Source organism: Sipha flava, unplaced genomic scaffold (genome assembly GCF_003268045.1).
Source record: "Sipha flava isolate LNK unplaced genomic scaffold, YSA_version1 134_pilon_pilon, whole genome shotgun sequence".
NCBI classification, from domain to species: Eukaryota; Metazoa; Arthropoda; class Insecta; order Hemiptera; family Aphididae; genus Sipha; species Sipha flava.
The window spans coordinates 2710314-2727772 of NW_020271760.1; the positions used below are offsets into that span (position 1 = coordinate 2710314).

Below are 17459 nucleotides of genomic sequence, written 5' to 3' on the forward strand. Positions count from 1 at the left end.
TATCAGAAGTTAGATTTTCAGAGATTGACTAAGAATGAACAAGAATAATCACAGGATTTTCAATGGGATAACTTTGGCTTAATATTCATGTTTGTGGCAGCTATATATGTATATATTTTACTTAGCTTCAAGTTGGATCTCAAAGAGAAATATAAGAACATCAAATAACTTGACAATTAAATTTAATTATTACTCCTACAAAATTTAATATTGAAGAAAATATTTAATTTAATTTTTTCAATATCTATTGATTTGAATGATTGAAAAACCAAATACAAGTTTCTTAGTAAAAATATAAATTAGAAATATTTTACTTTTACTCAGATAAAATAAAAAATTAAATTAAAAATATTTAGTTGAATAAAAAAACATTATTTTTTTTAGAAAATTTTATTAAAAAGTTATTTATTTGTAATAGTTACTGGTAAAGAAGAACAAGATTGTAGAACTATGTTTACTTGAAAATGGATGCCAAGCACAGAATTACTTTTATGCAATCACAATTTATAACAATAATGGCAACAATATTTTATTTATAATAATGACAATGATGGACTGGAAGTTAGAGAAAGATGGTTTTTTTTAATGAAATATGGTAAATATGAATCATGTTTCATTTCTAATATAAATTTATTTATTATTATTATTATTATTATTTTTAATTATAATTTTAATGAAAGATTAAACCTAATTCAATTTTAATTCAAAATGTATCAAATAAATAATAATTAAATTTGATTGAATATTTTACTAAAAGAAAAATAACAAATATTCACATACAAATAGTTGATCATACCTTAAGTGTATTGTTTCAGGTAAAAGAAACTGATGAACATTAATTAACATTTAATATTTGTATAAATATATTTTATTTTGTGAAAAAGTGGAATAATTTTATTTTATATTATAAATGTAATTTATGTTGAGACTTATGATAAAAAAAAAAAATAGTAAATATAGCAATTAGACAAGTGTACCTTCTTCATCATCATCACAACTGGTACTTGGTTTTCTTTTTTTATCTGCTTCCCTATGTCTGTCAATACGAACCCGTAAAATATTCATTAATTCTTCTATAATTTTAACTGGTATAAATACAAGGAATATTTTAATTGAATCTTCTTCAAATGCTGTAAATCTAACACCTTTTTCACCCACTTTTGCTACTTTCATGTCAGCCCATATCTAAATACATTTATGAAATAATATAAAAGAGGAAAATGTTGTAATAATAAATTAAGAATATTACCTTAGTATTTAAAATAACTTTTAAATTTCCATTGTTTCTCATAACTACTCTTGACGATAGTCCCCCATCCATATCATTGACACGTAGTTGTCCTCGTCCTTTTTCCACCCAGTTGGATTTACCATTATCATACATATACAATTTACATGAATTCAAATGAAATACATTAATATCATCTTCCTCTCCTGTCATACAATCAACTTCATCATATTTTCGTTTAGTTGCACGTGCCTCTTCATACTCTTTAGCAGCTTCTACCAATTTTCTTTTAGATTCTTCTGCGGATTCATCAAGATGGCCATTCTAAATAAATCAAAACAATTATGTTTTATAAAATACTTTAACTTTTACAACAAATTATACTACTTCATCAGTTTCTTCACTTTTAAGGTTGCCAAATGAAGGTGAAATAACATTTGAAGATGAAGAAACTTTAGCTTCTTGGGTATCATTTAGTTTTGTATCATCTTCTGAAGTTGAATCAGCTTCTTTATTTAACTCTACACGTTCATGAAGATTTTGACCAAATACAAAACCACTGGCTAATGAAATCTCATCAGGTTTTTGAGTGCGACTTTTATTTAGTACAGCTCCAAATACAGCAGGAGGTGATGGAATAGGCTTTTCTTTTTCAGGTTGTATTTCTTCGATTTCTTTTTCATTTTGATAAGAAATATTTAAAGATTTTGCTGTACAAAAAAGATTTTATTAATAATTGTAAATAATATTATTTATTGTCAATCAAAATGTTAAATTAAATTAAATAGTATGGACTATAATAATAATAATTTCAAATATATTTAATGTTTTTTTTTTTTTTTTTACCATACTCATACACAATTGTAAAATTACTTAACATTTAAAGAATCATTTGTAAACTAATGGTTCCTTATAAATACTCAACAACGCATTACATTTTAATGAACCATTAAATCAATTAATTTTTTGTGCAAACCTACACGTAATATTAATAAAAAACCAATAACCCAAAAAAAAAAAAAAATCATTATCTTTTATAATACTATGCATATTTCACTCTTCCAAACAATAATTTCTATATCCTCCCTAATTTACTCTCTTATTATTTTCAGAAAGATTTGTATATTTTATGTTATATTGATATAAACTCACTGACTAATAATAAACTTTAATAATAAAAACACTTATAAAATATTTTTTAGATAAATTATTTTAAAAAAATAAAAAACTTAAACTTACTAGTTGATATTGATGTGTTTAAACTTAAACGAGATGGGTTTAAACTGAATGACTTAGAAGTAGGTCGTGGAGTATCTGGTTTTTTTTTACCTATTTCAAAATTATATGATGATGAAGATGGCAATAAAGAGGGGCGTATAAATATTGGACTTCTTGCTAGGTTGTCTATAAAACAAAAAATAAAAGGTTCATTTAATTAAAAAGGTATATAGGTATTATTAAATACACAAATAATAAATATATAGTTATATAGTAAATCATTTTTTTACAATTTAAAACGTATATTCAGTTTTAAATGACTAAAGATTAATTTAACAATTAAAACTATAATGTAAACTAATAGATAATTTAACTTATGGAATAAAAGATTTAGTAAGGTAATTATAAAACACTAAATATTTGTAGTCTTAAATAATATCTAAATCTAAATTTTAATCTAAGAGCCATATAAACTAGGAAAAACAACAAAAAGTATATGAATAAAACAGTGATATCATAATAAGATATATTCAAAAATTAATTTTTGTTTCAAAATAAAATAAAAAACCAGTCAAAATTAGATCAATAACTTTCAAGATAATTTTTAGTATAATAAGAAGCTTTAAATTAATAATAACTTAAGTCAAACTATAAATGTATTTTTGTATAATTAATATATCTGGAAATATTCAAAAGCAATAAGAAAAATATTTTATAAATTTTTTTGTTTACCTGATTTATTTTGATATCTTGGTATTGAAGTAGAAGGCTTTGGTATTCTTTCTTGTGTTTCGTGATCACTTGATAGCAAGTTTTCTAAATAAAATAAAGTTATATTACAAGATAATCATTAAAAAAAAATATGTTAATTATAGGTACACCAAACACATTCTAAAAATAAATGACTTACATCAGTAAATATAAGATATTATAATAGTTTTTAAAAATATTTTTATTATTAAAATATCATTTAATTTAGTGTTGACCAACAATATAATTCTAATCATTGATATTGCTTTTATTTTTATAATATTGTATGGCAATATCAAAAAAATACCGATATCAATATAATTTTTTTATAATTTAGTTTATAGAACGCATATTAAAAATATAGAATACATATTATATTAATGTGTAAATATACAATATGAGTGTTTTTTAATTATCAATTATAAATTATTTTGTACTAACTAAAAAGTATCCAATTTATTTAATCAAAAAATTTTTCTTCAAGCAATTTTTCCATCAATGTTTCAAAACTTGGGCTCAATTTGAAATATGAATTCAGAAATAACAGTTGATTAAGTTGCTCAGGAGATAACCTATTATTTTTTTTTTTAAGATCACGTTCCAGCTTCACTAAATAACCGTTCACAGGGAACACTAGTGGTCACTATACCTAAGTATTTTTTGTCTAGTAATGATACATACAGCTGAGTATTTAGATTCATTTTCATTCCACCAATTTAAAGGATCTTGATCGTAGGACTTTGAGTTACTGAATAATTGTCTTTGTCATCATCATCGCTATCTATCATTAATAATCGTAATTTTTTACGAGGAGGACAATGTGTTTCAAAATTTTCTTTTTCTGGATAAGAAATTAATTCTTTCAACTTATTTTCAAGTTGTTTCCAAACAATTTCTTTATCTTCTTATGATAGAAATTTTAACTTTCAAAATCTAGGGTCAAATGTAGATGCTTTTGATAATATTAAACCCATAGTTTCTCTTTGATATTTTAAGTCATCTAAATTAGGTTTTTTAACCGTAGTTGAAAAATTAGTGTCTAGTTAAGTAACTTTTAACTTATTTAAAAGACTTTTAATCAACCTGTGTGCTATTGACGCAGATGTATAGTTTTTGCCACCTAATACTTCTGTGACAATTTTAAACGGTCCCAGTAATTTACAATAAAACTTTCATAATTTTAAATTCACCCATAGTTATAAACCATTTGTCAATTTTTTGTTTTTAGAAATAATATTATTAATTTAATTTTTACATTTTAAGACACAATTAGTCATGATGTCACATGTTGAGTTCTAATGAGTAATGCAGTCTTGAACTAGTTTATGTTTTTTCTTCGCCACACTTTTCTTGTTCATTTTGTGCAGAGACACTTCTATTAAAATGTCCTACTATTATTTTCAGTTTATTAATTATTTCTTTTACCATTTCATTTTGAATTCCAACATTTATAGATAACTGTATACAGGGAGCAGTACATCTAATGAAATATATCCATGGCATTTATAGCTTTGACCATATTCGCAGCATTATTACATACAATAGCACTAAGTTTATTATCAATGTTCCAAATTTTAAGAATATATTTTAAATTGAAGACAATATTTATTGAAATGTGGGAATCAGGAACTTCCACTGTTTCTAAAACACATGTATTGTAAACACGGCTTTTCTAAATAATGACAAGTTATACCTAAATAACTGTGATTTACCAGTGACGTCGAAAAATCAATTGTTATATAAACATGTGGAATATTTTTTAAGAAACATTTAAAATTTTCTCTTTCATATTCTAACATATTTCATCAGACATTTGTTAGTTCTTTTACTCGTTTAGTTTTGTTAAATAATTTGGATGGGGTTTGCTTAAAATATGGAATTTAACTATTAGATGTACTTGGTCTTGTAATTGAACATAGTTGAAAATGTGATTTGAGATTAGTCTAATTTCCACTATAACCAACAGCACATTTGCACTTTTTACAAAAAACTTGATTTTTATTAAGTATAATCTCTTTTTTTTCATTAACTTTAAAACCAAAATGTTGTCATACATCACTCTTAGCACCAGACAACAGTAATAATTTAAAGTTTTCACTCATTTTGCTTAATATAAATATAAAATAAAATAATTATGACGTCTCACCACAAGTTAACAACCAACACTAAATTTAGATTAAATTGTTTGATGAGGTGAGCTATTTCTTTGAAACATATCGCCTCGTATCATAATTCAGTATTTAGGGTTTACTCAGTTTAGTGTTTAATTGTTTATAAATTCCTGAGCCCTGATTAATCACCCCGGTATCACAATTTTTCATTAATTATTTTTAAATATTGATAAAAAAATTATAAAAATATATTCACGATATCGATATTGTTGGCCAACACTAATTTGATTACTTATGTTTTATTCAAAAATGTATTTTTACTAGAAATTTTCTTGTTCCAAAAAAAGTAGTTAAATGCTGAGTTCTTGATTACAATTGATACAAGTTTTTGTTTTGAAAAGTAATCATTATTAAGTTAACAGAATAATGGAATAAATAAATAATTAACTTTATTTTAAATATATAAGTAGTACTATTATTATTATAAGTATTAACTATAACTCTAACTGCTAGCATGTATGTATAAACTTAAATATAAACATTTCAAATAAATTTAATCTAAACATTGGATAAATATTTATAAAAAAGAAAAAAAGAGGTATTTAATGAAAGGAATCTATAATATTAAATATAATTCTCAACAATTAAATATTTAATCTAAATCTTAAATTATTGTAATTATTGTACATCTGGCTTTATAAAAGAAACAAATTAAATTTGTTTAAATTTCAAAAAATAATTAATTACCATGAAATACTTTCATTATAGATAATAAGAATAAAAAATTTAAATCAAAAAAAAATATTTAAAATAAAACAATTTAAAACAAATTTGGTTGTTAAATTATTTATAATTAAAAATTAAAAGGTGCCTAATATACCTATTTAAAAACAATGCATTTGGTATACACAGTTTAATCTTCCTTACTTGAAAACTACTATTTATTGATACAGAAAAATATTTAACTAACAATAACTACAAATTGTTAAGTTATTAAAGCTTATCAATAACATGAAATAAGTTGTACATGTAGGTTTTCTGTTTCTTAATAGAGATCTATATTCAATATTAATTAATTAAAATTGTATATTTTATTATTTAAAAGAAAAAACTTACCTTTAACTTCTACTTGTTCAGTCATTTTTTTAAGAATTCAGAAATAATAAAATTTTTAAATAACAATGGGTTAAAAAGATAAAAGCTAACTGTACTGTTCATATTGCTACGACATGATAAATCTTATACGACTTATTGTTACAAATTGTTGATGGTGTAGAAATATTTATTTTCATAAAAAATTTAATTTCCGAAAATGCCTGTAAAAACATGAGTACAAGAAACGATGAGTATTATAAGTTTTGTCAATGTACCAGTGGGAGACGAGGTACTAGGAAAAAACATTGTGAAGTAATAACTGATCATTGAAATATAAAGAACAAAATTGATCAGTGGTAAGATTTTAAGTCGGTCGTCTTAAACTTAAACACACGATTAACATTTTTCAAATACTGACCAATAGTGAAATGCAAATATTTTTCATTTAATTACAATAAAATATATAATGTAAAACGTCACCGTACTTTGGTGGAGACGCAGCAATATCCTAAGGTAATGATCATCGACCACGACAGTGTCGCAACATCGAACGCATGATATGATAGGAAAATATTCAAACTGTTTCCGTTCGTTGTCTGCCGGCGAGTGTCTTGATCGAGAAAACGTGTTCGTTTAAGTATTAGTTAAGTTTTTCATTTGAAATTTTCCTCATCAATATCATTACATAACTTTCCGACATTCTAATGATCTAATGAGTTTCAAGATGTTTAAATAACGAACCCAAAACGGACGTTGTGTATAGAATATATTCTATGGTCGTACCATCGCAGTCATATGAACGCTCGTTTTTCGGTCGTACGGTTGGTCACACTGTTCATCATTCCCTGCCGATTTTGAACAATTGCACCACTTGCGTCCGCTATCGTATCGTCGTGCTGATGTCTAATCCTGCTGCCATTTTCGTAATACCGCGTTGAGATACAGCTTGTGCAGTGTGTTCGTCAATAACGTGTTCTAGAACGTTCTCGTGAGATCTCAACGTTATCTACTGACTATAACTAACGTTTACCCATTGCGCTGACGAAACCGTCTACAGTTGCTGATATCGTTTTGAACATTTCAGTTCTTCATAAATTTCAAGGTAAGCGTTTATTTCACATTAAATAATTTAAATTTTCAATTCGTTTAAAAGCCGATTGGCTGTTGTAATATGAGAACATCTGCATCTATCAAAAAATCTGTATCTATCTGTGTAGTGTGGACGTGGGTTTTTTTTATTTTACTTTTATTGTGTTGAAATTCTTTGAATCGAGAAGACTAAAGTTTTCTTGATAGACTCCGGCTCCCCGACTTCAGGATTTCTTGCACCGGTGAAAAGGGTGTCGCCATGCTTTCTAACCATTTGTTATAGTCTTTCATAATTGTGATTTATTAGTTAGGCGTTTAATTTGCTATAATTTTAAATTTTCATCTGCTCCAAAATCCACTGTAATATTGTGCAATATTTTCAAATTTTTTTCATTTTTACTATCGATATTTATATCTTGCTTGATTGAGGTTAGGATTTTTTATGTTAATGTAGTTCGCCGCCGCTTTTTAATGAACACATTTTTATGTAAAATTAAAATAGTAATATTATTAATGATAGGATTATATTTTCCTTGTAACTCTTATTCACATTTTCATTTTGAGTTGAGAATTACTAATTAATAAAATTAAATATTTTTATATTTTATCAAATCGGCAAATTATTTTTGTATTGGGGCATATTACCCATCTACATTATTTTTATATTATTGATACTGTAGTAATAATTTCAGATGTTATACGAGATTAAAAGAGTAGTATAGAATAAATATTATAGCCAACCATCATTTTAACCATAACTGTTCATAATATATTTTCATTCACTTTTAAATTTTATAAATAAGGATAATATACCTACCATTGCTGTTAAGTACAATTTTTAGGAAATTAATATTAAATATTCTTTTAATTATTAAATTATTATTGTATACAATTTTATGGTTTACCAATTAAATAACATATAGGAAGTTTATATTTAAGTAAAGATTATAATTAATATGAAAATCGATCATTATTTTCCTTATTGAATTTTCTATATTATTTTGGTATGTTAAGTGTTGGATTAAATTTATATCTATATCATAATCATGATTTATTTTGAGAAAAAATATATATATATATAACTTCCAATTCCAAAATAATACAATTGTCTACAGGTTTAAAGCTAATATGTAGCCCTAAGTAAATATTATCCTTTTCTTTCAATTGTGTGAGTTATTGTATTTTTACAACAATCTTAGTTAGCAGTAGCTTATTATTAGTTATATCTTTTAAATCAATTTTCTTGCACTAAATTAAGTAAACATTATTACCATATATTAACGTTTATACTATTGCTCTAATGAGGCAGATAAAGAAAAAATAATGTATTTAATTAGATTACCTCTATACTACTCTAATTTTCTATTTAACCTGATATATTCCGTTATCAGTCAATGTTTTCAACTGTGTTATAATTTTCAAGTATATAATCATACGTTGTTATATTGTTTGATACATTTTTAGTAATTTTATACAAACAAATAAATTTTTATATAGCATAAATAACTTGTAATTTTATCTAAAAATATAAAAATTAGAGTTAAAATTTAAATTAGTATATTGCAGTTTATTATGTATGTACGAGTAATATAAATAAATAAAATTAATAGTAATAATGTAAATAAATCAAAAATATAATAATTTTATTAATATTATAAAGTATATGATGTATATTTAGCGTCTATCTCATTTCTGATAATATATTGTGGTATGTTTTTTACAAGTAACATTTTCACTTTAGGTACTTTTTATTTTTCTATATTTAAAAAAATTTAATATTTTTTTTTTATATCTATAATTTCTTTTTCTATAATCAATCTGACAATGATAATTTAAATAATAATAGTAACATCATTGGTCAAAATGACTGCAATTTATGTATCTTACTTCTATCTTAGTTTAATCTATATATAAGGAATTAAATGTACTTATAATCTTTTTATTTTATTTTTAATAACATTATTAAAAAGTATACTTAGTAATTATCAATGACTGAAGTATAAAATGTATATGTTTTATTAAAGATCTAAAAAAAATGAAGTAATTTTGATAATAGAATGACTAACGCTAGGTTATAGAGTATCTATAAAAATTATTTAATATCCATGTCTCATGAAAATGTGAATTATTTGTCTGAAAACCATTTGAATATTTTATTATATTAAATCCAGTCAAAAGTATATTTACAATTTTTGTTAAAAGTTTTGTTCAATTAATTTTATTAACTAAATGTTAGTTGTAATTGCTATTAACTTTTTCCTGTTGCTTTTGTAATTCATTTTTATATTTTGAATTCTGAGATTCTATTTAATCATATATCTGAACACATTAATGAACTTTGGTCTTATGTTTATATTATGATATTAATACAACCTCTTATGTAAGAACTGTTATAATAAGTTACTTATGATTAAAGTTAGTTAAGTTAGAATGTAACAGAATTTTTCTTTTTTTATCTTTCCGCTTCTATCTGCATCTTCTATTCTCATTTAGTGGTCTTAAGTTTATTTCAAAAACTTATGGCCAGCTTTACTATTAATTAGTTTATTCAATAAAATCTTAGGTTTATAACTTTTAAGCAATTTTTTTTTAATTTTTAAACTACCAACTTAGGGCATTGGTACGTTTCAGATTATATTAAACTACAATCAAAAATCATAAGTTGACAAAAATAAGTTATTATTTAACATTCAAAACTGTTTAAAAGATGGAAGATGACCAGGGCTTAAGTTTTGCTGATCAATCTCTTATGCTTAATTCTGCTGAAGATGCTAAAGCTATTGTTTTAGCAATTGAAAAATGTCCAAGCTTGGTTTATTTCAATCTTCAAGGAAATACTTTGGGAATTGATGCTGCTAAAGAAATTGGCAATGCTCTTGCTAAACATGGATCTCAGCTTAAACGTGCATTATGGCAAGATATGTTTACGGGACGACTTAAATGTGAAATTCCTATAGTTTTAGAACATTTATCAGCAGGCTTGTTAACAGCAAATGTACGTTTATCTGAACTCGATTTAAGTAATAATGCTTTTGGACCCATCGGTATGGATGGATTAGTTAAACTATTGAACTCTCCTGTTTGTTACGAATTACAAACTTTGCGTTTAATGAATAATGGATTAGGGATTGGTGGAGCAAAAATGTTGGCAAAAGCATTGATTGATAATTATCATGCTAGTTGTAAGGCTGGTACTCCATTTAAACTTAAAGTACTTATAGCTGGCAGGAACCGATTAGAAAATGATGGTATCATTGCTTTATCTAAATTCTTTACTCTTGTCAAAACTATGGAAGAAATTACAATACCTCAAAATGGAATTTATTGCAAAGGTATATTAGAACTCACCAAGAGTCTACTAAAAAATCCCAATCTAAAAGTTCTAGATGTTCAAGATAATTTATTAACTGCACTAGGAGCAGAAGCATTAGCCAGTGTGCTTCCTAATTTAGTAAATTTAAAACGTTTGAATATTGCTGATTGTTTAATAAAATCTAGAGGTGCTTTGGCAATTTCAGAAGCTTTAAATAATCATGAATCTCTTGAAGTTTTAGATGTAAGTTATAATGAAATCAATGGTGAAAGTGGACTAAAATTAACACAGTCATTATGTAACAAAATTAATTTAAAAGAATACAATGTTAATGGTAATAGATTTGGTGTTGAAACCATTGAAATTATATCAAAAACGCTCAAAGAGTCCAACAAAGATAATACACTTGGTTCATTTAGTGGAGATGAAGGTGAATGTAGTTCTGATGAAGAAGATGACAATGGAGAAGCTGAAGAAAGTTCAACAGATGAAGATAATAATTCTGCCTCTTGTGCTGATGATACTGCAAATCTTCTCGAAGATATGTCTATTGGTGAACCTAAATTAACAAATGATTCAATTGAAAATGTTAGCATTGAAAAATTAGTTGATCAACTGATGGATACTGCTGGACATTATCAAGATTCCGATGAAGTTACTTTAGATAAATGCTTAAAGTTATATAAAACAGCTTACTCTGATGCTATTAAAACTTTAAAATTCGTAGAATTAACAAATTTATTATTGGTTAAACATGGTTTGATTAAAAGTGAAGATAAAGAATTCCAACTGCGAAAAGATGTTGGTAGATGTTTAGAAGTTTTAAAAAAAGTTGTTGAACATAAAAATATTATTCCTGAACAATCTCAATGTGTTTTAAGTTTTATGTTAAAAAAAAAGTATTCTGTTTAATAATTTATAATGTGCACAATAAATATTTTAAACTGGTATTTAATAGGTAATTAAAATCTTTTTTGTGTTTATATCCATTTATAATTTTTTTTCTGTTTAAATTAAACATTATCTAAATATATTTTGTCAATCAATACTATATTAAAAATGCAGTTTTTGCTGCACACAATTCAATCATTTTGGCTCAACTTTATTTTTATTTTAGTTAATTTTATAGAGTGATTTAACTTGTTATATTCATCCCTTTGGCAGAAGTAAAAAAATAAATAATTTTTCCTAAATTATCCTACTAATGTTATTATTATTTGTATGATCTTAAACATTTATTTTTTAAAGTACTCATTTGTTTGTAAAAAAAATGTATGTTTATATTTCTTTCAAATAATTTAGGTTTATGTCATTCAAATAATTTTTTTATCAGTGTAACTAAAAAAATAAAATGCATTTTAAAATTATCTTTATTTTCAATAATTTACAAAAACTAATTATAGTTGTACTAATTTTAAAGTTTTTATAAAACATAATTTAACCTTTTCACTGCTAAGTTTTTTTTTCCTAAAATACTCATCTCTGCTGAATTATTTTTGTGTTTTTTTTTTTTTTTTTATGTTCCTAATTGATTAATTTAGTTAAATTGAACCATGAGTTGAAGTCAAAATATATATATATATATTGGCTTGAATTATAAGTTTAAAGTTTATACGACCAGGGGTAACCAAACTAGGAACCTAGTGTAGGAACCGCATAATTATAATTATTATAGCAGTAAACCGGTTACAGATAATGCGCACAGAACACAACAGCATTATTTTAGTAACCACTGAAATAAATAATAAGTTAAATTAATTTTCATTGCTACCACAATGAACAAAAAAATGTTTTTTTTTTATACCGTTAAATTCGTTTAATTTTTCTGCATTTTTTGGTACAATCACTAATGTGATAACTTGCATATTTCGTTTTATAGATAAAGGAACGTAATAGTACGTCCGTAGCAGTGAAAAGGTTAAGATCTTTTTTCATCGTTTTTTAATCATTTTTCTATAAGTCAGTTTTAATGATATATGTAATTATTTTTAAATGTATCACAAGTAATTGATGACTGATCCTATGTTAGTAGTGAGTTAATATCAGTTTCGATTGAAATATGGGATTCTTTGGTAAAATTAGTTCACTTAAGTCTAACTAATAATTAAATAAGACATTACTTATTAATTAAATTTAAATGATATAAATAAGAAAAGGTAAAGATTATCAGTGTTCTGATGAAACAAAAATTTAGTGTTTCGGATATCAATATTGATTTTATTTTGAGGTTTTGATTCTAATTTTTCAGTAAATTTCAGATGGAGTGAAAATCCTCAGTAAGAAAAGATGCTTTATTTTTAGCCTACTTACTTTTAAATAAAATAAAGTATTGATACATTTTTAAATAATTTATTACAATTAATTAAGTATTTATAATATTTTTAATATAAGTAAAATACTGAAAATTAAAAATAATTAGTTCTTGTTTAATATGTCATCATATAACAAAGTACAACCATTTTAAAGAGTTACACCCAGGTAATAAAAAAACATCTAAAATGAAAGAATACTAATATACATTTTCATATTTATTGTTATTAAATTACTATTTTATATTTATCACAACTACTTTTATTCTGTTTCTTAGTAATAAAATAATTTAAAAGTGACAATTACTGATATCTTAAAAACTAATAATTAAATAAACACTATAGTTCAACTATGATTATGTATAGGTTTTTATTTAAAATTTAGGGGATTTTTATAATGTCTGTGAACCCTTGTTAATGATGATAAAGTAGGAATTACCGTTTGAAATCATTCATTTATGATGACATTTTCAATTGGCTGCAATTTTTTTTTTATCTGAGGTTAATTTGTTAATTATTACTTATTTAGTTGTATAAATATAACCATAAATAATTTAGAATGATGATATTGTTGGAATTACCGTTTGAAATTTTTCATTTATGATGAAATTTTCAACTGGCTGCTATATTTTTTATCTGATATCAATTACAATATGAGTGTAAAAAATGTATTTCCTTTAGGTATCATTACATGTGAAATGTTTTTTTATTTACATTTTTTATAATGATTGAAAGGATTTAAATTTAAATTCAAAAATTCAACTATCCATATGTTGCATGAGTATAAAATTATTATTTATTTTTATTAATCATGATGATTGTGTTGGAATTACCGTTTGAAATAGTTCATTTATGATGAAATTTTCAACTGGCTGCTATATTTTTATTTGAGGTCAGTTATTACTTAAATAGTTGTATAAATATAAAATTAAATGATTTTTTAAATGATGATATTGTTGGAATTACCGTTTGAAATAGTTCATTTATGATGAAATTTTCAACTGGCTGCTATATTTTTATCTGAGGTCAGTTATTACTTAAATAGTTGTATAAATATTAAATTAAATAATTTTTTAAATGATGATATTGTTGGAATTACCGTTTGAAATAGTTCATTTATGATGAAATTTTCAACTGGCTGCTATATTTCTTATCTGATATCAATTGAAATAGGAGTGTAATAAATGCATTTGTTTTTAGGTATTATTCTAGTGAATTGTACTTTATTTAAATTATTTATAACGATATAAGTGTTTAAAATCAATCATTTATAACATTGGCTATCTTAACCACTAAATTATTAAACTGTATTTATTATTATTATTATTGACAATGATGATTATGTTGGAATTACCGTTTGAAATTTTTTTTTTTTTTTGATGAATCACACTCAACTGGCTGCTTTATTTTCATCTGAGATCAATTTTTATTTAAATAATTGTATTAATATAAAATTAAAAAAATTAAAATTACGATATTGTTGAAATTATTGTTTGAAAATTTTGTTTATGATGAAAAGTTCAGCTGGCTGCTATATTTTTGTTGGATTTTAGTTGCAAAGTAAATGTATAAAATTGTATTCCTTTTTGGCATTGAAAATTATTGATTTTGTAATGATGATATTGTTGAAATTGTTGTGTTAATGATAAAAATTTCAACTAGCTACTATATTTTTATCTTATATTAATTGCTATACAAACTTAAAATTATAGCAAACTAGTTTTCCATAATTATTTTCTATGAGTTACTTTTCTTATATTTTGGAGCTTTTTTTTTTTTTGTATATACTTTTTAACAGTTTCAAAAACCATGATAATCTTTAGAAGATTATTTTTGTGAACTGCATACATCTTAATTTTATTGATATTGTAAACTTATTATTTTACAGATAACTGTAGAGCTATAATCACTTCACAATGTTGAACGCAGCTAAATATGTTGTACGTCGAACTTCAGAGCAGTCTCTTCTTTTTAAACAAGACCTTATATCTAAGGCATTATGTCTTAACACATTTCAAACTCGCCATTCATCATCTAAAGGCGTTCAAGGTCATGTTATTGGTATTGACCTTGGTACAACTAATTCATGTGTAGCAGTCATGGAGGGGAAAACACCTAGAGTAATTGAAAACTCTGAAGGTTCCAGAACTACACCTTCAGTTGTGGCTTTCACTAAAGAAGGAGAAAGATTAGCAGGTACTCCTGCTAAAAGACAAGCTGTAACAAACACCCAAAATACATTCTATGCCACTAAAAGACTTATTGGTCGTCGTTTTGATGATCCTGAAATACAAAAGGACATGAAAAATTTGACTTACAAAATTGTTAAAGCTACAAATGGAGATGCTTGGGTACAAGGTTCGGATGGCAAGATGTATTCACCTAGTCAAATTGGAGCTTTTATTTTAATTAAAATGAAAGAGACTGCTGATGCCTTCTTGGGTGCAAATGTAAAAAATGCAGTTATTACTGTTCCTGCCTATTTTAATGATTCACAGAGGCAAGCTACCAAGGATGCTGGCCAAATCGCTGGACTTAATGTCTTGCGTGTTATCAATGAACCTACTGCTGCTGCATTAGCATATGGCATGGAAAAAGATAGTGATAAACTTATTGCTGTTTATGATTTGGGTGGTGGTACTTTTGATGTTTCTATTTTGGAGATTCAAAAAGGTGTATTTGAAGTAAAGTCTACTAATGGGGATACATTACTTGGTGGAGAAGATTTTGATAATTTGTTGGTTAACTATTTAACAAATGAATTTAAAAAAGAACAAGGAGTTGATTTAAACAAAGATATTATGGCTTTGCAGCGTGTGAAAGAAGCTGCTGAAAAAGCTAAAGTTGAATTATCCTCTTCTCTTCAAACTGACATCAATTTACCTTACATTACTGTAGATAGCTCTGGTCCCAAGCATTTAAATTTAAAACTGACCCGTGCTAAATTTGAAGGATTGGTTAGTGATTTAATAAAAAGAACAACAGCACCATGCCAAAAAGCTGTAAAAGATGCAGAAATTAAACTTTCTGATATTTCTGATGTATTACTAGTTGGTGGTATGACTCGTATGCCTAAAGTACAGTCATTGGTACAAGAAATATTTGGAAAACAACCCAGTAAAGCAGTTAATCCAGATGAAGCTGTTGCTGTTGGTGCTGCAGTCCAAGGTGGAGTACTTTCTGGAAGTGTAACGGATGTGCTTTTGCTTGATGTTACTCCATTGTCACTTGGTATCGAAACGATGGGTGGAGTATTCACTAGCCTTATTTCACGTAATACAACCATTCCAACAAAGAAAAGTCAAGTTTTTTCCACAGCTGCTGACTCTCAAACTCAAGTGGAAATTAAAGTTTTCCAAGGAGAGAGAGCAATTGCTGCTGATAATAAACTTCTTGGTCAATTTTCCTTAGTTGGAATTCCACCTGCCCCAAGAGGTGTTCCACAAATAGAGGTTACGTTTGATATTGATGCTAATGGTATAGTTCACGTTTCAGCCCGTGACAAGGGAACTGGTCGTGAACAACAAATATCAATTCAGTCATCTGGAGGTTTAAGTAAGGATGAAATCGAAAACATGGTGAAAAATGCTGAACAATATGCCCAACAAGATCAAGTTAAAAAAGAACGCGTTGAAGCATTAAATCAAGCTGACTCGATTGTTAATGATACAGAGAGCAAGTTAACAGAATACCAAGTCCATATACCTGAAGAAGATGCCACCAACATACGTGAATTAATCAAGGAAGTTAGAGAAAAAATAGCACAAGCACAAGCTAATGAACAAGATCCTGAAGAATTAAAGGCTAGTACACAAAAATTGCAACAAGCTTCATTGAAAATGTTTGAAGTAGCATATAAAAAAATGGCTGCTAAACGTGAACAGGAAAACAGTGGCAATCAAACCCAAAGTGGAGATAATCAGACAAACGAACAAGAAACTAAAAAAGAACAGTAATATAAAATTTCCTGTAGTATCAATTGCTATTTGTTTTTTTTTTAATCTATAATATAAAAATAAAATTGTACATATTATATTAATTATAATTAAAATAATTTTTATATAATAATTACCATGTTATTATATTAGATATGTATTACCATGATTTTTAGAACTTCCTTTGTAATCTAATGTTAGCTGTAATTAAAATAAATAAGGAATTATTAAAGCCACCGAAGCGTTATTTACCCTTACATAAAAATGTTTAAGACTAAAGGAAAATACAGTAATCCACAATTATTTATGATATGTATTGAATGCTCAAAAGTTATAAGTATATATATTACTATATACTACATATATGATGGTATCAATAATTTATGTATATCTAGCTAGAATAGAAGAAAC

General features: G+C 25.4%; 3 protein-coding genes across 4 annotated transcripts; 2 read left to right on the forward strand and 1 right to left on the reverse strand.

Moving 5' to 3' along the window:
* Window positions 1-785: 785 nt before the first annotated feature.
* LOC112679385 (ran-binding protein 3) lies at window positions 786-6906 on the reverse strand. Of its 2 annotated transcripts, XM_025549174.1 has the most exons (7): window positions 6821-6906; window positions 6424-6623; window positions 3179-3262; window positions 2468-2632; window positions 1616-1938; window positions 1250-1552; window positions 786-1185 (listed from the first exon to the last, which is right to left on the reverse strand). In XM_025549174.1, exons 2-7 carry the CDS (start codon window positions 6446-6448, stop codon window positions 964-966), a joined length of 1122 nt encoding a protein of 373 aa, XP_025404959.1. In that variant the 5' UTR covers window positions 6449-6623; window positions 6821-6906; the 3' UTR covers window positions 786-963. The 2 variants fall into 2 exon arrangements, with proteins under 2 accessions (XP_025404959.1, XP_025404958.1); XM_025549173.1 differs by having other exon boundaries at window positions 6424-6874.
* Window positions 6907-7414: 508 nt separating this feature from the next.
* On the forward strand, window positions 7415-11698 carry LOC112679407 (ran GTPase-activating protein 1; the record flags this gene model as incomplete). The annotated part of the gene is made up of 2 exons (XM_025549196.1): window positions 7415-7504; window positions 10123-11698. A coding segment is annotated over exon 2 (1500 nt), but the record flags the coding sequence as incomplete, so codon positions are not given.
* On the forward strand, window positions 7417-17141 carry LOC112679384 (stress-70 protein, mitochondrial). The gene is made up of 2 exons (XM_025549172.1): window positions 7417-7504; window positions 15002-17141. Exon 2 carries the CDS (start codon window positions 15030-15032, stop codon window positions 17067-17069), a length of 2040 nt encoding a protein of 679 aa, XP_025404957.1. The 5' UTR covers window positions 7417-7504; window positions 15002-15029; the 3' UTR covers window positions 17070-17141.
* Window positions 17142-17459: the final 318 nt, after the last annotated feature.